The sequence below is a fragment of the Cygnus atratus genome, chromosome 10 (assembly GCF_013377495.2).
Source record: "Cygnus atratus isolate AKBS03 ecotype Queensland, Australia chromosome 10, CAtr_DNAZoo_HiC_assembly, whole genome shotgun sequence".
NCBI classification, from domain to species: Eukaryota; Metazoa; Chordata; class Aves; order Anseriformes; family Anatidae; genus Cygnus; species Cygnus atratus.
Window position 1 is genome coordinate 9,597,267 of NC_066371.1, and position 19,048 is coordinate 9,616,314.

The 19,048-nt window shown below is 61.6% G+C and overlaps 2 protein-coding genes across 3 annotated transcripts; one reads left to right on the top strand and one right to left on the bottom strand.

Annotated features, from left to right (window-relative positions):
* Positions 1-3,085: 3,085 nt before the first annotated feature.
* NDUFAF3 (NADH:ubiquinone oxidoreductase complex assembly factor 3) lies at positions 3,086-4,345 on the top strand. Its single transcript, XM_035546700.2, has 5 exons — positions 3,086-3,181; positions 3,278-3,470; positions 3,589-3,655; positions 3,758-3,858; positions 4,012-4,345. The coding sequence occupies exons 1-5, from the start codon at positions 3,123-3,125 to the stop codon at positions 4,105-4,107; spliced, it is 516 nt and encodes a 171-aa protein (XP_035402593.1). The 5' UTR covers positions 3,086-3,122; the 3' UTR covers positions 4,108-4,345.
* Positions 4,346-5,822: 1,477 nt separating this feature from the next.
* On the bottom strand, positions 5,823-18,128 carry IMPDH2 (inosine monophosphate dehydrogenase 2). Of its 2 annotated transcripts, XM_035546705.2 has the most exons (15): positions 17,969-18,125; positions 17,794-17,842; positions 17,580-17,681; positions 17,272-17,346; positions 16,672-16,878; positions 14,469-14,556; positions 13,008-13,207; positions 11,884-11,974; positions 11,055-11,150; positions 9,604-9,675; positions 7,240-7,383; positions 6,887-7,031; positions 6,659-6,802; positions 6,200-6,283; positions 5,823-6,084 (listed from the first exon to the last, which is right to left on the bottom strand). In XM_035546705.2, the coding sequence occupies exons 1-15, from the start codon at positions 18,064-18,066 to the stop codon at positions 6,063-6,065; spliced, it is 1,617 nt and encodes a 538-aa protein (XP_035402598.1). In that variant the 5' UTR covers positions 18,067-18,125; the 3' UTR covers positions 5,823-6,062. The 2 variants fall into 2 exon arrangements, with proteins under 2 accessions (XP_035402598.1, XP_035402599.1); XM_035546706.1 differs by lacking the exon at positions 9,604-9,675 and having other exon boundaries at positions 17,969-18,128.
* Positions 18,129-19,048: the final 920 nt, after the last annotated feature.

Consider the following 19,048-nt stretch of genomic DNA (forward strand, 5'->3'; position numbering starts at 1 on the left):
AGCTGCGGTGGGGACCCGCTGCCTGCAGCCCCGCTCCTTATCAGCCCGCCCCAGCAGCGCGGCCTGGCAGGAAGGAGATGGAAGCGACCAGATCCCGCCCTCGTGCTCGCGATTCCATCTGCAGAGCGCGGTTCCTCTGCGGTGGCAGCTCTGCCGAGCAGGGCCCCGCGCTGTGCCACTCAGCTCCCCCAGCACTGCCGTCCCTGCAGGCAGCGGGTCCCCGCCTCATGTCCCCAGCTGCAGCGCAGGGCCCCGGGGGGGGCCGGCAGCGGCTCCCCGCAGGCACCCACCCAGCCCCAGCCTCGCTTCCTGGTGGGGCCGTGCGTCACCCAGGCTGCAGCCCTGTGCCATGGGGCCTGGTTTGTGGGGAGCTGGTATCCAGGAAGCGCCGAAACCCCCATCCGTGGCAGCCAGGAGCACGTGTGTCCCCCCCCGCCCTTCCCTCCGTGCGGTGGGGGGGCCGCTCTGCCCGCAGGGCCCAAACCGGTTCCTCCGGGGCTTATGTGCACGGCAGGGCGAGGGCGATGCCGGCAGCGCAGCCCTTTGTTTGGGCACCCTCAGGAACCCGGCAGCTCCTCCGTGGGCCCTGCAAGTCCAAAACCTGAAGCGGGGGACACAGCCCCCCCATGGGGACAGGCCCCCCAGGCAGCCCCTGAGGTGGGGTGCTCCCTGCACCACCCACAGCCAAGAGGTGATCTGAGAATCGCTGCTCACACCAGACCAACTGCTGACTGTCCGCAGGGCAGGAGCCGCCCAGGACCCCCTGCCCGGCTGCCGAGGGGGGGACACGCACGCTGGGCTGATATCCCCCCCCCCAGAGCCGCTCAATGGGGCCTGTAGAGCAGGGCTGGGGCTGGCTCTGTCCCTCTCTGTCACCAGAGCACCGAGGGGGGCCAGCACATGGCAGCGCCGTCATTTTGCAGCTCCTTGCAGCACAGGAAAAGGGCTCCTGCGCACACTGTGCAGCCCGGGGGGGGCTCTCAGAGGTGCCGAAAGAGCTTTGGACAGACACGACATCCCCGATGGCTCTCTGGCTGCGCGCTCAGCGGGAGTGATCGTGTCATTCCAAAGCCGTCTCTCTCTGGGGGCTGGATCCTGCCCGAGCACCGCTCACCCCTGCCGGCACACGGCCTCCTGCAGCCCATTGACACCCAGGGGGACGGGGAGAGCCCCGCACGGGCTGGCTGTGGCACGAGGCTCGTGCAGCATCTCGGGACCCACACGCCCCAAAGCAGGTGGCCACGTCTCCACCATGGCCAGGAGCTGGAGGCCACCACCACTCAGCACGCTGGCCCTGGTGGTTCGTCCCCAGGAAGCAAGCTGCTATCTTTAGCCATCAGGAGCAAGAGCCCACCGGAGAGCCCCCGGCATGCGGGGCTGAGCCACGAGGCTGGCCGTGAAGCCCCATCGCACCCCCCTGCTCCCCGCACGGCCCCACACAGGGGTTAGAGCAGGGCGAGCAGCTCTGGCCAGGCGTGGGGACGGCGGGTGCATGGCGGTGGCGGCTGAGGCAGAGGCGGGAGCGCGGGTAACGAAATCCCAGGGCAGCTGGGCGCAGCGGGGACAGCTGCTTTTGGGATTCCGTTGCCCGCGCCGGCGCCGTGGAAGGACGGGCACGGGGGCCACCACCCCGCACCCGGGTCAACTGAGCTGAGGGGGAGAAGGGCAACTTACCGCCGGGGTGGAGGAGCCGCGCGGGGGCCGCGGCCGGGCCGGTTGTGGCTGGGGGTGCCGGGAGAGGCCGGGGTTGTGCCGCTGCTCCCCCCCTCTCGCCGCGGGCCAAGTGCCAAGGGGAGGGCCACAAGGAAACAGCTCCGAACAAAGCCCCGGTGGGGCTGAAGCATCTGGTGCCACCAGAGCAGCCCTCAGTGGGGCCCGGAAACCCGAGCCAGCCCCGAGGGAGGGCACCCGCCTCGGCACCTGTGCTGGGGGTGCCGGAGACTGGCATAGCGCAGCCCCCCCGCTGCCGCCAGCCCTGTGTCACCCAGCCCTGGCAAGGAGCCCCTTGGGCACCCGGGGAAATGAAACCGTCCCCTGCCGTGCGGGGAATCCCGACGGCTCCCCTACCCCTGTAGGGGGGTCCCGGTGGGCTGGCGGGAGCGGTTTCGTTACCGACACCGGGGATTCCTGTTACACCTGTCCCTGGCTCCGGCCCCATGGCATGGGGAGGGGGCTGTGGCTGCCGTCCCGGCCCCCCGCCGCTGTGCCCCCAGCTCCCCGCCGAGCACAGCACGGAGAGAAGGGGAAACGGGAACTGGGGAGGCCACGGCAGCACGGCGGGGCTGGCGGGGGCTCCGCCGTGCCACGGGGCGACACCGGGGCTCCCCACCCCGCACCGGGGGCATCGCCCGCAGCCCCACGGGGCAGCAGGAGCCCGGTGGGCACGGCCAGCACCGCCCGGTCCCCGCTGCTCCGGGGCTGAGCGCCCCGCTCTCGGCGGGACGGCCGCGGGGACGGCCCCCACGTCCCCCCGCGGGGCTCCGCGCCCCCCGGTCCACCCCCCCGAGCCCCCCGGTGCAGGGCGGACGAGCCCCTCGCCGCCTCCCCGGTGCGGCGCGGCGCTGCCCGCCGCCGCTCACCTCCGCCCGCCGGGCACCCGCAGCTCCGGTGACCTCCCCGGTGGCGCGGGGCCGGGGGGGACCCCCGGGCACGGTCGGGGCAGAGCGGGGAGCCCCGGAGGCAGCGCTCCGCCGCCGTGCCGCCCGCTTCCCCTTCCCGGCGCTGCCGGTTTCGGTTTTGCTCCGGAGCCGGGGCCAAAGCCCGCCCCGGGCGGACCCGGCGCCAGCGGAGCCGCCCGCCACCGGAGTCCCCGGCCTCAGCCCCGCTACGGGGCCACCGCCACGGGACCCCCCCATGTGTCCCCCCCCGGTGTCCCCCGGTGTGCCCCGGTGTCCCCGCCGCCCCGTGTCAGGGCAGCCCCGGCCCCTCCCCACGGGTGCCGTTGTCACGGGCTGGGGCTTGGGGGGGGGAAGGGGGCGAGAAGAGATGGTGAGGGGGGGCGAGCACCCCCCCACGGCCCCGAGCCCACGGGAGCGCCACGCGTGGGGACCGGGCGGGAGGGGGTGGGGGTGGGGGGGGCACCGGGAGGGGCGGGGCCGCGCCCCGCATCCGGCGGCGACAAAATGGCGGCGGCGGCGGCGCTGCGGCGGCTGGGCCGGGAGGCAGCGGGGCTGGCGGCACGGTGCGGGCCGGGGGGGGGGGGGGGGGTCCGGTGGGGGTCCTGGGGGGCTCGGTGGGGGTCTCCCCGCCGGTACTGAGGCGCCGCGGGTCCCCGCAGGGCGCCGTGCCGCGGTTACCGGCTGCTGCCGTCGGACGACGAGCTGTACCGGCGGACGCGGGTGACGGTGCTGCAGCCGGAGAACCCCGGCAGCGCCTTCATCGAGGGCTACAGCACCCGCGGCTTCACCATCAGCGGCAGCGTGGTGGTGGGGCCCTGCGCCGTGCTGCCCCGCGCCATCCTGCAGTGGAACGTGAGTGCGGGACGGGAAGGGGCCGGGACCGGGACCGGGACCGGGAATGGGAATGGGGCCGGTGTGGTGCCGGGGCCGGTACCGAGCCGCCCCGCTCAGGACCGCGCTGTCCCCGCAGGTCGGCTCCTACCAGGACATCTCCTTTCAGAGCCTGTCGCTGTTCCGGCTGCTGGAGCCCCCGATCGGTACGTGGGGCAACCAGCCCTCCTCCGGGCACCCTTAGGGGAAGGTGTCAGGGGCTCGGGTCCCTGTCAGCCCCCCTCTGCCCCCACCGTGTTCCGTTGCAGAGATCTTGGTGCTGGGTACCGGGGACAGGGTGGAGCGGCTCCATCCCGCCGTGCAGAAGCAGATGCGGGCGTGCGGGATCGCCGTGGATGTGCAGGACACGGTGAGGGGGGACGTGGGGGCGTCCTGGGGGACAGGCGGGCCGGAGGGAGGGGGTCCTGCCTCGGGTCTGCCCTCGGCTGGGGGCAGCTCCCTCCACGGACGGGGGCAGTGCGACCCCTTCACCCTCTCGACCCCTTCATCTTTCGTTTCCCAGCCAAACGCCTGTGCCACCTTCAACTTCCTAACGAATGAAGGGCGCCTCGTAGCTGCCGGGCTCATCCCTCCGCGGGGCACCTACACGGAGGTCTAGGTGCCGCCCGCCTCCGCCACGGACTGAGCCCCTCGCCTGCCGGGTGCGCAGGGGCTGCTGCGCTCCCCCATCGCTGCTCCCGAGGGAGAAACGCTGCGGAAGGAACTGTCAGAGCCCGGCTGCCCAGCAGCGGCTCTCGGCGTGCAGGAGGGTGTTGGGAGAGGCCAGGGCTGCACAGCCCCCGGCACGCTGTGGGGGCTCCCCCAGGAGAATACACATAAAGTGGAAGTACAGCGCACTTGTCTGGTGGTTAACGCACAGCAGAGCTGTGATGAGCCGTTAGGCTACGCGTGCCTCTTGCCAGCAGCGCCGTTGGTGTGAGCACAGGCACATGGCGCTGCCCGGCAGTGTCCCCGACCTGCCCGAGGCGCTGCTGTGGGGTTCTGGACCTCCCGCAGCGGTGGGGTCCCTGGGGAGCCCCCGGCTGCTGTGGGTTACCCGTGGTGCTTGCTCTCCCTCTCCCTGCAGGCTTGAACAGCTCAAGCAGGGGATGCAGAGCAGGGTGCTGTTCCCCACGGGGGGGTGGTTGGGTCGAGGCTCAGCCTCCTGCCACCTCCACAGCCCCGCAGAGGGGATTCTGCTGCAGTCCCTGGCTTTCAGTCAGGCTGTGGCTTAGCTTTGCTCAACGAGCTGGCTGTGCTAATTAACGTTTGGCGCTGATATGATTAGTTTGTAATTCAAGGCTCTGCTTTTAGCAAGTGCAAATCTAATTTGATGTCGCTGTCCTATGGGGCTTTTTTTTTCAGGCAGTGTTAGAGCCACAAAACATGGGTGGTAAACGAGCTCCTGTCAGCAAGGGCAATGTTTGCGTTTGGCTGGGGGGGTGGGGGTGGGGGGGCGGACCTGCTACAGGTGTGAAATACCTTTGGCACCCGGTGCTGCAAGCTAACCTGGGCAGGCAGGAGTGGTTTGATGGGCAGTCATGCAGAAAAACAAACCTCCCCCCCATTTATGGGCCCACAAGCTGCTGTTTGGTTGTGAGCCTGTGTTCAAGTTCGTTGTCCACATGCCTGCCAGCAACCAGACACACGGTGTGCCCTTGCCAGAGCCCTGATGCCAACAGGCTCCTGCGGCAGGACCGTGCCCCCAGCACGGGGTTGGTACTGGGCTGGGTGGTGCAGAGGTGGGAGATGTTAGGGGACATTTGGGGGAGGACGTGATGGGGAGGAGAAGGCCCAGCCTGGGAAAACACAGCTATGAGGGCCCCATGTGTGCAGGCAGGTGTAGGGCTGCACACTTACACAAGCACCTACACGTTCGTCACTGCACCAGCATGAGTGGGGCCCGCAGCAGTTTGGCAGCTCCCAGCAGTGGTTAAAGGCCCCGTGACAACCCCTTCTTTTCTTGCCCAGGGGCCACTCCTTTTCTGCTCTCAGCCAGGCTGGTTTGTTAACACCCTGAGCTGCATTAACTGTTCAGCCCTGTCAAGGGACTGTTCCAATTTTCCCCTCAGTGCCCCTTTTAGGGACATCAGCTCCCCTTAGTGGCTTGGAAGGAGATTCATGACTTCTCAGTGACACCCCAGCAAAGGCCCCTGGAGCTGTGACAGTACTTATTTTTTTAATACTTCTGAACTCAGAGCGCTTCTTGCCTTTTCACTCACACTGTTCCTCCACCCTTGAGGGTGCAGGATGGGAAGGACAGTGCCAGGGAAGGAGAATCTGCAAGGGCCATACAGAGGGGAGGGCTGGCTTGGGGTCTGGACACACACCAACTGCACATCTTTTCCTTTTTTATTGTAAAACACGGCCAACACGTGCAAGGCTCCAGGCACCAGCCCAGGAGCGCTGTTCCTGGGTAGCTGGCGGAGCCTTGAAGGTGATGATGAAGCAGCCAACAGACACAGGGAGCGCCAGGCAGCCCACAAAAAGAATGGCACTTCTGCAGCACGAGCAGCTCCCGCGCAGGGTGGCACAGGGCTGAGTGGCACAATGATGGACACAAACGGGCCTCCTTCAGAAGAGGCGCTTCTCGTACCTGTGAGGACAGCAGCAAACCAGAGAGACCTTTTACTGACCTGAAAGGGCCTAAAGTGCAGCTAGGAACACAAGGTGCTGAGGGATGAGCACTTGCCCCAGGCAGAGGCACTTACGAATGGAGGCCATGAACCCCTCCTTCCACCTGGGCAGACGTCGTCCTCTTCTCAAACTTCAGCTCTCCCGAGTACATCATTGCTCTGAGGAGGAAGGACAGCCAGTCACATGCCAGCCAGAGTCCAGGGAAAAGAGGCTCTGACACGTTCCCCTGAAGCAGCTGGGACTAGGCAGGCACTGGTTCCTCCAGCTGGGGCCAGAAGGATCTTTGCTGTGCTCCCAAGAGCCAGGCAGAGTAAGGTACCACCATATTTCAGGCCCAGCCAGCAGAACGTGCCAGGGGAGACCACGCTCCTGCAGCTCTGGAGCCGGCAAATGTAGCAGGCAGCACCCACTGGAGACGAGGGCTACAGCAGTCAGAGTGCGGAACGCACTGCAGCGAGGGCACAGCCCACAGAGACCCCACCGGGCAGCACCGTGTCCCGACCAGGGACCAGGAAGCGAGGGGAAGCACTCACCGGACTTGGGTCAGGCTCTTGGCACCGATATCCTGGCAGGAATGCTGGATCCCAGCAATCAGGTACGGAATGAACTTGTGGATAGAGCCCTTATCCTGCACCGCGCCAGAGACCCCCTGGGCCACTTTGATTTTGTCTGTCTCGCTGCAGGGGAGCAAAATTGAGAGAGTCTGTGAAGCAGATAGGTCCCAGAAGCTTGCTCTGCTGCCCCAAAGCACCATCTCTCACCTGAAATACCGGTTCTGGCTGCCTAGGTTCTTGTCCATGGCATCTAGCGAGCCCATGCCACGGTATTTCTTCAGCCTAATCCCATCCGAGAAGAAGTACTCGCCTGGGGCCTCCGTGGTGGCAGCCAGGAGGGAGCCCATCATCACTAGTGCAAGGGATCACCAAGAGCAGCGTGTCAGCGGCAGGAAGGCCCCCAAACCCTCGGGGTGACGGGCACGGCTCCCCGACCTGTGCTGCATACCCGTGCCCACAGCCTCCCGCAGGTGTGGACTCTCGTGCCCAGTCCAGCGCCGTGCACAGCCCCTGCTGGGGCGCTGCCCACGTGGCACAGCGCGCACGAGCCGGGTGCTCACCTGTGGAGGCCCCGAGTGCGAGGGCCTTGGCTATGTGCCCCACTGTCTGGATCCCTCCGTCTGCAATCACGGGGACGCCGAACCTCCTGGCGTACTCGGACACCTTGTACACCGCCGTGGCCTGGGGGCGGCCGCACGCCAGCACTACAGGTGGGGAGAGAGCAGCAAAAGGGGTGAGGTGCCGTGCAGCAGCGCGTCCCCACCCCAGCAGGCCCTTCAGGCTTGCAGCGCACACATGCTCCAGCACTCAGGAACGCACAAATCCCCGGAGGCTCCTTCCCCAGGCCGCGGTGCAAGAGAAGCCGATGCCTGGGAGGTGCCTGCTGGGACGTCCTCACGGCCCCCAGCTCCAAGGGCTGTGGTGACCTGGGCTCTGGGGTCTTTGGTCGAACACCTGGGGCGAGCCAGGACCCCCGGCTCCTCCCGAGCAGGCAGGGAGCTGGGGAAGGAAGCGGGGCAGCCTCCGAAAGCCCCTCTCCAGAGCACCCCTAGCCACATCCCGCCTCTCGCCCCTTCTCCTAGCAGTGCCAGCCCTTCGCTGTGTACCAGCAGCTGCCCGGTGCGCCCCTGGCATGGCAAGGCAGCTGGCTGGGAGAGAGCTGATATGTATATATACACATGTACACGTGTTTATATATATATATATATATATATATCTGCACGCACACACACAAACACACATGCAGCAGTGGAAAAGGAAACGGGCAGGATGATTAGATGGCGTACAGGAAATCATTTTTGTTCCTGCCCTGCGAGGCAATGAGGATTTGGTCGAGTTTAGCTGCCCCACGGGAGGGAGTTCATTAGCTCCAGATTTACCTGCTCTTCCCAGTCGCTAGCGGTTAGAGGCTTTCCACTGAGCATGGAAGGCTTGAGGGAAAACCAGCACAGGGCATGTCTTGTAACACGTTTGTCAGCTGCAGGCATGCAAGTATGCTGAGATAAGCTCCTCGCGTGGAGACTTCCCTTCCCCACAATTAACTGGAAGCCTTTTCTTCAGTCAGTTAGTCTGATACAGCAGATAAGATTACGGACATGCAGGATTAGTACTTCAGAGTGCAAACTCCAGGTGTGGTTTAGCCTGCTGGCAGCAGCGCTGGCAGCGCACATCCCTGACACATTTGCCAAGGCCAAGAGGCTGCGATTGCTCCCTTCCCAGGGCTCAGCAGCAAGTGCTGAGAGAGGGAAGCCAGGCAGGAATCATGAAAGAAATGGTTTTAATCAAACAAAACTGCGTCAAGCTAGGTCTCAGCCAGCCAGGGAGTGTCTGCCAGGTACAAGATGAATGGCGTTAGGCTTAAAGAGATGGTCTCACTTGGTACCGCGCTGCTAAAGGCCACGTTGAGGCTGCAAAATGCTGCAAAGGAAGAGCTCTGTGGAGAGAAGGAAGTGATTCGGGAGGGTCTGAAGCCTGGGGTCTACGAGACTGTGCCATAGACGGAACCAGGAGACGGAGCCTGCGGAAACCTCACGACAGCAACCACTGAGACCAGCCCTTTAAGGAACTGCTTGGCTCGGGGCCCCTGGGAGCATCACGCTGCTCTGGCTGTCCCAGTGCCCAGTGCCACAGCTTCCAAGTGCAGGCTTCCAAAGCAGGGTTCAGAGCACGCACACACCAAGTAGTGGGGGTGAGGGTTTGTCTTTTTGAGCATATCTGCAAAGGGCGGCCCTACAAGATCAACCGCTGGAGAAAACCTTCCAGGATCTTCAACAGAAACCCCTTTCCCTTTGAGGTGCTCCAAAACAGGGAGGAAGGGCAAAAACCAAGGGTCACCTTCAGCATCTGCTCAGGTACCATCAGAGCAGTGCAGAGCAGACAGAGCTGCACCCTGTGCTGGGTGGGGGGAGCCCTTTCTCTCCCCTTAAGGATCAGGCGTCAGCGGGGAAAGATGTGGTTCTGGTACGCAGCTGCCGAGCTGGCCACGTGCAGTCAAGTCCCTTTGTAACCCCCAGGGGAGCCAGCTTCAAGTGGAGCTCAGCCAGTGCACAACTTCCCCACAACTGGGGCCAGATTTAGAGGAGGATCAAGGACTGCTTGGGGACTGCCTCCCGGTGCTGGACCAGCAAGTGCGTGCCCAGCTAGAGAGCCAGCAGATGCTGCCAGAAGGCTCCTGAACTGGACTTTGGAGTGGAGGGTGGACAGGCCTGAACGCCATCAGTTTTGACAGCTGGGACCCTGCTTTAGGAATTCAGAAAGGCTTCTCAGCTTCAATTTCAGATTCAAAACCAGTATCCAAAGCCACAAAACCCCAAGTGCATCTACAGCTAAATTATTCTCAAACAAGCAGTAGGGCCATGTGCAGCCAAATCAGGGTCCTGCTTCAAGACACGTAATTAGGGTTGGGAACAGGGCAAGTGACTTACTATAGGTGCCCGTGACAGTAGAAGGGCATTTGGGGCTGTGGGACTTTAGGTCTGGAGGGATCTTTGGAGCAGCTAAACAAAAACAAACACACACATTTTAGAGACAGAAGAACAGCAGCAGAACAAAGGACCCCAGCAGTGACCTGCGACTAGGCAGAGCATACGGTGTGGGACAGAGCTGACCTCGCAGACCCTTCCTAGCCCGAGCCAAGCCAGAGGCCAGTCCCAAGGCAGCCAGGCCCGGCTGTGCACAGCGCATGCTCGCCCTGCCCCAGCAGCCATCCAGAGAGGTAACCCGCTAACCCCGAGAACCAGAGCTCTTGCCCTAAAGAGGGCCAAAAACCTGGGGAGCTGTGGTTAAGTTTTGCAACCCCATCTGCTGTGGCGTGCCATGTTCTGGCTCTGCTCTGCTCCTTCCCCCAAGCCAGCACCCAGCCCTACCTCCTGCGGCACCCTCTGGAGATGTTCACCGTGCTGCAGAGCAGAGCACGCCTCTGCCTCAGGGCCAGAGCAGGACACGTGCATCCTGGTTCTGCTCCTGCCGTGGAGGCATCGCTCTGATGCCGCCTGGGAGGCGGCCAAGGGCACCGCAGCCTCCCTGTAAAGGTCACCCGGGGCAGCCTGCCCTGGCTGGGAACCCCCTGCAGCCACTGCGCCCGCAGCAGGCAAAGCAAGAGCACAGTCTGGGTCCGGGGCTGCTCTAAGGCTCCACACTGCAGTCAGCAGAGCGCTAATGCAGCGCCTTCACCCGTCAGCCACCCTCTTGCTGCCTCCTGTGGCAAAGACCAAGGTGCTCACAGGCCGCAGCACCTCACACTACCCTCTCTGCCCCTCACCTGCCGGGCTCAGAACACGAGGACTGAGCCTGTCCTCAGAGCAGCCTTTCTGCAGGCCCTGGAGACACCCTCTCCGCCTCTTAGCTAAGGGTGGCACTGCCTCTGCCCAGCACAAGCTCCAGCTATCCGCAGAGACGACGGCCAGAAACCCCATTCCAGCCTGGAAGTTGCAGAAAGGCATCAGGCCCAGCAGACGATACTCAAGCACCACGCACACTACTGCCGGAGGGAAGGGGAGCAGAGAGCCTGGTGCCTTAAACCCATCCCCACGGCTGTTTTTGGCAGCACCGGGGATCTGGCAGGTCCCTCTCACCGCAGAGCCGCCCGCCGAGCCCACCCCACCCCGAGGCAGCGGCTCCTGCCGGGCAAAGCCGCGCGTGTCACACCTGCTCTACCCAGTGTGGGTCAGTACTGGGAAATGCCTTTGCTGCTGCTGCCACCCCAAAGGTTTGAGCCCAGTGATGTGTGTCCTGGACAAAGGGGCAGGAGCTGGCCTGCTGTTAGACGCTGCCGTCGCAGCGGGAGAAGTCTGTCCGGGCTGGGCTGCTTTTCAGCAGGGTACCTCTACAGAACGGATGTCTTCAGCCTACTGGGGAGACAGCCGATCCCTCTCACCTTCCTGCGTGATGCAGATGGAGCCACTGCCCATCCCGACTCTCAGGGCATCGACCCCTGCGTCAATGAGGTTCTTGGCCTGAGCAGCGGTCACAACTGTGGGGAGCAGAAACTGGTTTGAAGAGAGACAAACAGATCTGTGCACGACCCTGCTCTGCCCTGGTGCTTGCCCCCGGGGCTGCACACCCCCCCTACACCAGCTGCGCACCCGTGCCAGAGCCAGGGCTATCTGTCCCCTGCCACCACGCCTCTCTGCAAAAGCAGCAGTCGAGTTCTGTTCCAGCTGCCCCCATTAGATGAGATGACAGCGGTCTGTCAGGCTTCCTTATACCCAAAGGCTGAGGTAACTGAAGGCACCACCTGGTGCCAAACACCCTTTGGGCCACACCAGGCAGCGAGGGTAGAGCACAGGTCAACTGCAGCACCCGTAACATGCTAGCCTGGTAAAGACAAGGACTGCTGAACTCTGCAGTCAAGAGGCAGGGAACGTTTCCATTAGATCTCTGCAGATAGCAATATTCAGTAGTGTTACCCAAAATTTAAAACTGGTGCGTAGAAGAGGCTAATGTGTAGGCTCTTAATTAGAGGCTACCAAGCACTGTAGCACACTGCGCTGCAGAACGAAGGTTTCAAAATATTTGCAGCAGTGGCAGCAGCAGGTACTGCCCTGTATCTGCAGAGCGGTCTTCCTCTGTTCCACAAGTGAGGTGACACCATTTTAAGTTCAGACGTTTATCAACAGGCTCATCTCATTCACGTCCCTGCAGCACCCTCTATGCCTAAGAAGCAAACATACTTTAGAAATGGGAAGTCTTCAACGCATGCCTACCATTTCCTCCAATAACTTGTAGGTTGGGGTACTTCTCCTTAATGTATTTAATCATGTTGATCTGGAAGATGGAGTTCCCCTGCGAGGAATCCTGCAACAGAAAGGAACCCAATTTCAATGACCATTTCTACAAAAAGGTTATAAATGCAGCTCTGGAAGAACCTCGGATCTTTACTCTGCTTTCTGGGATCTCTGCTTTCTGGGATGCTCAGCTGGCTGAGCAGCCAAATGTAACACCCCAAGTTGAGCACAGAACCAGAGGAGAAGCTGCTGTCCAGACAGCAACGTACCTCCCCATGTGAGGCAGTTTTATCATAAAGACTTCAGTAATATCCTTCACACTAAAATCCTGCGGCTTCCCCACTACCTACAGTAACAAGCAGCAGGTCTGGCTGCACATAAGAACCAGCTGCTCTACCATCAGCCTCGTCTCAAACTGCAGGTGAAACAAAGGCAGGAGGAATGCATCCCTCCCTGCTGTGCAGCAGAACAGCTGAAATACCAGCTGTCAACCACCCAGCGATCACGCCCTGCCAATCCTCAGTGGCCCAGGCAACTGGCAGTGTCTGTTAAACATTTCCAGCTGCAACACTGCTCAGCCGTGCCCTCAGAGCAGGCAGACTTGCAAGCCAACGATCGATGAGAAAACAATGTGCAAATACCAGCGGTGACTGCCGTGCCTGAAAGCTTACAGGCCAGAGCGGAGACTGGCAGAGCAGCTCTGGGCTGATGACTCCAGCTCTGCGACCCTGAACACCAGGCAGTTAAGAGAATCAAACAACAACAAACACTGAACAGTTGAAGGAAAACTGTAAGTCAAACACAGAAAGCTAGTTAGAAACGTCACAGAGGATGGCATCAACTGACAGCATTTCTCAGCCTTCAGAACTTTGCCACATCCTACATATTCCCTTAAGGCCACATAAATTTCCAGGCAGGATAAATATGGGGACTCCAACCTGAATGAAACTGAGAGGTCAATAAACGGTCACGTTCCGACACTTCTCATTACAGGTCCTTTTGTAACTGCCCTGCTGCTGTCCCACTGTAGGAGGGATTCATTCTCACGGGATCCCCAGCCAACCCAGCCCCTGGGGCCAGCGCCGCTGCCGGCGGTGGCTCACCAGCACCACTGCGTCCACGCCAGCCTGCACCAGGAGGTCCAGCCGGTACTTGTCGTCTTCGTGGGTCCCGATAGCGGCGCCACACAGCAGCTGCTTCTTGGAGTCCTTCGAGGCCAGAGGGTAGTCCCGGTTCTTCTTGAGATCCGTGCGGGCAATTATGGCCACCAGCTCGTCGTCCTCATTAACAATTGGCAGCTTGCCTTGAAACAAACAGAACATCACCACGCATTAGCCCTGGAGCAGCGCGGCAGACCAGGAGCATCAGGCAGGCAGGAACTGGCGAGGAAATGGTGATTCAAAGAGGTGTGTTATCAAATCTGGCCTGTGACAGGCACCCCCTGCTCCTGCCCCCTGATAATAGGGTTAATGTAACCAACAGTAAGGCAAGCAACCATAACGTGCAAGCAGGCTGCTCTCGGATCACCTTCCCTCCTCCTTTCTCCCCCTCCGTGGCACCAGGGCATGGGGATACCCATTAGCAGGGTAATTAAAGCCATCAGCGTTATCAAAGCCCAGGTGCTGGGTTGACACGGTGACACCCACCAGGGAAGGGGACACATAATTGCATGGGGAGCACTGGCCTTGTAAAATCAAGCAGCTGCAAGCCCTGAGTGGGAATCGGGCCAGAACTGCTGCTGGATGGCAAAAGCTGCCAGTCCCAAGTGGCCAGGGATGGCTCCGCCATCTTCCGCTGCCTCTGAGGAGCGAGGGGCTCGCGTTCTTTTAGGCAGAGCCTGAGTTATGATTATTTTATTGTGTGCTCATTATTAAGAATTTGACCCAATCTGCCGAGGGTCCAGGTGACTGAAAAATCTGTGTAACTGAGAATAATCCGTGTAACCGAGAATTGTAGAAATTCTGTGCAGCCATGCTAAGTGCTAGACGTTGTAGATAATGAGCTAATGCTGATTGCTGACATTTTTATGCAATAACAACTTTCTAATTATAACCACAACCTTGTGGCCAGTCCTCGTTCTGCCAAGGATCCATAAATGAACCTGCCTGTCCTCACTAGCGGCGGGTGAGGGTGCCAGCAGCCCTGGCTCAGCAAACAGACCGAGGAGTGGGCACGGCTGGAAAACGACTCAGTATTTTCACACTTACTGCAGGAAAAGTGCACCTTTTTAATAATTAAATCCACGACGCTGTGCTGAAGTCAAACTACCAGACCCAAACAGAGCTGAAGCGGGTGCCAGAACTGAAGACGTGTGGCCGGACAGCCAGGCGCTTTTCAGTCCCCGGGCTGCCAGGAATCCCCCAACTTCAAACAGCTTTGCGATGAACGCACGTGAACTCTGTACCCTGGCAGAGGGCTGCGGGCACTCTCTCCCCGCTCTCCTTCCCTCGTGCTGGCACGCAGCCCCTCCGTGTTCCACCCCCTCAGGGACACGTGCCCCCTCTCTCCCACTGCTGCTCCCAGCTCCCGAAGCTCTCCGTTGCGTCACAGACGCTCGCAGGTACCTTTTTTACTTCTTTGCAGAATTTCATTTGCTTCTTTCAACATGACGCCAGCTGGGGCCACAACAAGATCCTCCCGCTTTGTCATAATCTAGTGGGAGGGAGAAGATCGAGTCACACAAACTCCCGCGCACGGATCTGAAAATACCAAACCCCTTTGCCCACGTGAAATGCTCCACAGACAAAGGAGCCCACAGCACAGCAACACGCCTCCAGAACCGCACGGGAACAGCCTCCAATGCTCTGTCCCCGTGCAAGCGGTGGCCAGATGGGATCTGTCACGCTCAGCCCCCAAACCCATCGGTGCAGTGAAGCCAGGAGATGGCAGGGGGCCTCAGCAAGCCGAGGGAGAGCACTGCCAAGCGAGGGACGACTCTCGGACGACCCTTGCTTGGGATGTCACCCAAACAGCCTCCCTTTTAATAGAGCACAGGCATTTAAGGGCTGGAGACGCTTCCAGAGCCCCCTGCTGTGCCGGCAGAAACGCTGCCCCCGGCCCTGTGTTCGCAGCAGCCCCCAGCACCGGGCTCAGGCAGGACTCTGCTCAGAATAGCCCGCTGCTGCTGGGAAGGTCACTGGGGCAAAGGAGTCGCTTGAATCCAAACAAACACGCTCACCCACGTTCGCCCTGACAAACAAGCACCAAAACACAGCAGAAAGGCAAAGGGCAACGGCCGCAGCTGGAACACAGGGATATCTGACACGAGATATGGAAAATAGCCTTCACCGTGACATCGAACGTCGGTAGGGTGGCCCACAGAAGCAGTCCTAGCTCCTGGCTCCATCCTTGGAGACAGCCCAGACAGCCCCAGGCAACCTGCTCCAGCTGAAGGCGCCTCAGGCAGAGGGGCTGAGGAGGGACCGCGCGGCCCCTTCCCACCCACGGCGTTCTGCGATCACAAAACTCACATTTCCATAAAAAGTTACCCAAGAAGGCCAGGCAAAGCTAAAAGGGCAGACTGTTCGAACCTCAAGGAAGGTGAGTTAGTCACACGTAACAGAGAAAAGAGGGGACGTTTTAGTTATTTATACCACAAGAACAGACATTTTGTATCAGGGAAGATGTTCGCCCTGCCTGCATCCACCCAAAATCCTGCCCCTGACAAAACCCACATCTCAGGAAAAGCATGGAAAAAAAAAAGTCACAGAAATACCCAGTTGTGCTCCCTACGTCTGTGGGATCTTCCTGAGCTACAGGAGAGCTGCGTGTTTAACTGGATGGCAATGCACGGGTTGGCAAGACCACTGCTGGACTGCGGGTGGGGAAAGGTCTAGGAGACATTCATCCACTCAGCCTCGTCTGGTGACAGAGGCAAACATCTAACCCTAACAGCAAGCTTCCAGCTCCACGATGCTGAATGACACTCGGGAAGGATGAGAGGAGGTTCTCATGCAGCTCTGCTGAATGGGTCAGCATCGCTTCAAAGGGCCACGTGCACTTTTAGAACCTGCTGCAGCTGTAGGACTTCTGTTAGGGGTATTTATAGGAGATTTCAAACCAAACAAGGATGAGCATGTGATACCAGGTTTGGTCAGCAAGAGCTAAAAATAGCCGTGAGTCAAGAGCAGCAGCCGGCCCCGAGGCACCGCTGGTGTAACCCGACAGCACCGCAGGTGTACGGTTACGCAGCTCGAGTAACACGAGTACCAGTGCTAACGGGAATCAACACCGCACCACAGGGCGTGCTCCTGCGAGAGGAGAGTTTGAGAGGGCAGCATTACGAAAGGAAAGCCATCAATCTTCAAGTCCAGGGGGTTATTTTAAAAAGCATGTATGAGGCATGAAGGAAAAGGCGATCCAGAAAAGGAGGAGCAGCGCGTGGGGGCTTGCTGGGCACAGCACAGCTGCCACAGCCCCGGCCCACACCAGACACTACGCGGGACAGCAGCAGCAACACCGGGAACTTGTAAACCAAGGGGCAGCACCAGCTGTGGAGAGGATGGCTCCCACAGCACTGAGATAACCCCGCAGGAGGAGCTGCACAAACACTAACTGCGCAGCCACTCATCCCTGCGCTGCAGGAGTCACAGAGGGAATGTAAACAAAGGAGATGCTCTCCCTTGGAAGCACGGATCAGCCCGGCAGAGCTAACACGGAGCCTGCTACCTCCAGCTGGCACAGCCTCCTCACGGCCACGCACCGGCCCTTCTCCTCACCACAAGCCGCACTGCTTCCTACCGTAACGCTCATCCGACAGGCGCTCACCTCGCCGAGAGGCAGGTCGTGCTCCGACTCCTTCAGGAAGTCGATATCTCGAGATGAGATGATGCCAACCAGCTTGCCCCCCATCTTCCCGTTGTCCGTGATGGGAATCCCACAGAATCCGTGACGAGCTTTTGCTTCGAACACGTCTCGCACTCTGTCGTTGGGGCTCAGCACCACGGGGTCTGTGATGAATCCTTGCTCGTATTTCTAAAAAAAAAAAAAAAGATTGAGCAGCGCCGCTGGGCTGAGCAGAAGTTGGGTACGCATCTGGTGGGTCACGGAGGTCTGCAACCACCCCACCAACAGGACGAGCCACTAAACAGCACCAAGGCTCACTCAAGAAGCATTAGATTCCCAGGAGTTCCCAGAATAACCTCCTTGATGAAATTAAGGGGAATATTCCCACTCAGTCCTCAAAACCCACGCTGGGCATGGGATAACGCGCAGCACAAGCAAGAGCTTTGTGCAGACAACCACACTGGCACCCCCCCTCGTGAAACACGGGCCCCGCACACCTAACGGCCTCCCCTTGTGGTTGTGGCTCCTCCAGCGGGCCCGTGCCCCCTGCCCACCCGCGGGGAGCTGCCCGTGCCCACTCACCTTCACCTTCCGCACTTCGTTGGCCTGGAACTCGGGGGTGCAGTTGTGGTGGATGAACCCGATTCCGCCGGTGAGCTGGGGGGACACGGAGGTGGCCGTGAGCGGCTGGCGGGCGGGGGGGGGGCACAAGCCCTCCCCCTGAGCGAACCCCAGCAGGGAGCCGGGGACGAGGGCAGGATCCGTCCCTTGGGGGGGGGGGGGGGGGGGGGCACGGCAGGGATAAAACCCTGAGGGGCCCGATGGGGCCGGGCCTCGCTGGGAGCACACGCGGGCAGGGCCGCCACGCGGTGCCCCGGGACACCACTCACCGCCATGGCGATGGCCATGCCCGCCTCGGTGACCGTGTCCATGGGCGAGGAGACGAGCGGGGTCTTGAGGGTGATCCGCTTGGTCAGCGCCGAGGTCAGGTCCTGCGGGGGGGGGGGGGGGGGGGGGGGGGGGGGGGCAGCGGCTGAGCGGCGGGGACCCCAAAACGGAACCCACCCCCCCCAAAAGCCCCGTCCCCTCCGAGCCCGCACTCACCACCTGGTCCGCCGTGAAGTCGATGTAGCCGGGCAGGATGAGGAAATCGCTGCGGTAACGGGAGCAGGAGAGGCCTCAGCACCCCGCAGGGCCCCCGGTACCACTCCCCCCCCCCCCCCCCAAACCGGGACCCCGCAACCCGCCGCCCCCCGTCCCGTCCCCGTCCCGTCCCCACTTGTAGGTGAGCCCATCGCCGCAGCTGAAGAGCTGCTGCGCCGTCAGCCCGTCGTCGGGCACGTAGCCGGTGCCGCCGCTGATGAGGTAGTCCGCCATGCCGCCCCGCGCCGCGCCGCCCCGCTCCGCTCCGCCCCGACGGCGGCCGCGAGGGCCCAGGCGGCACCGCCCCGGTCCGCCCCGGCCCGGCCTCCCCCCGCCCCGGCGCCATGGCGGGGCCCCGGGGCTGAGGGAGAGCGGGGAGGGCTGGGGGGATGGTGAAGGGACGGGAGCACCGGGGACAGGCGGAGAGGACCGGGGCTGGTCAGTCAGGGGAAGAGGGGACCGAGGGGGGGGACGTCGAGAGGACGCAGCCGGTCTCTTTTTGGGGTCCCCAGCCACGGGGCGAGGCAGCGGGCACAAGCTGAAGCGCTGAAAACTCCGCCTCGGTGCGAGGGGTACTTCGTTGCTGTGAGGTGGCAGAGCACTGGGACAGGCTGCCCAGGGACGTGGTGCAGCCTCCTGCTCTGGAGATAGCCAAAACCCGCCTGGAAATATCTTCAGAGGTCCCTGCCAACCTCGGCCAGCCTGTGATTGTGTTACCCCAAACTGTGCCAGCCTCATGTGTGCCCCCTTCCCCAAAGCCACAGCACCAGGCCACACAGACCAGCGCTCCCCTGGCAGGGTCTTGGTGCATCCACGCATCGCCCTCCTGCCCGTGCCACCGAGCAGGGCCTTCAGGGAGCAACAACAGCACCGTGCCCCCAGGAGAGGAAGGAGCATAAAGAGTCCCACCGTGGAGGGGAGTTGCAGAAAGCAGCGATCCTGGTTCCAGTGTGAGGCGTTCCCCCTCCTGGCAGACCCATCAGGGCATCAGGAAAACTTCACGTGCTATGTGCTTACAGAAACACCTCCTCCCCAGAGGTCTTGATACACCCGGTCTGACCTCAGAGCACCAGGGAGTGATCAGCCCCTTCTCCCCCTGCTCTGCTACAGCAGTCTCTCCAAGGCAATCAAGAATGTAAACCGAAGATGTTCAGGAAGCTAAAGAATGGTGCTCCTGTACCTCCGCCCGTTCTTACTGCAGGAGGTTAAATCCTTG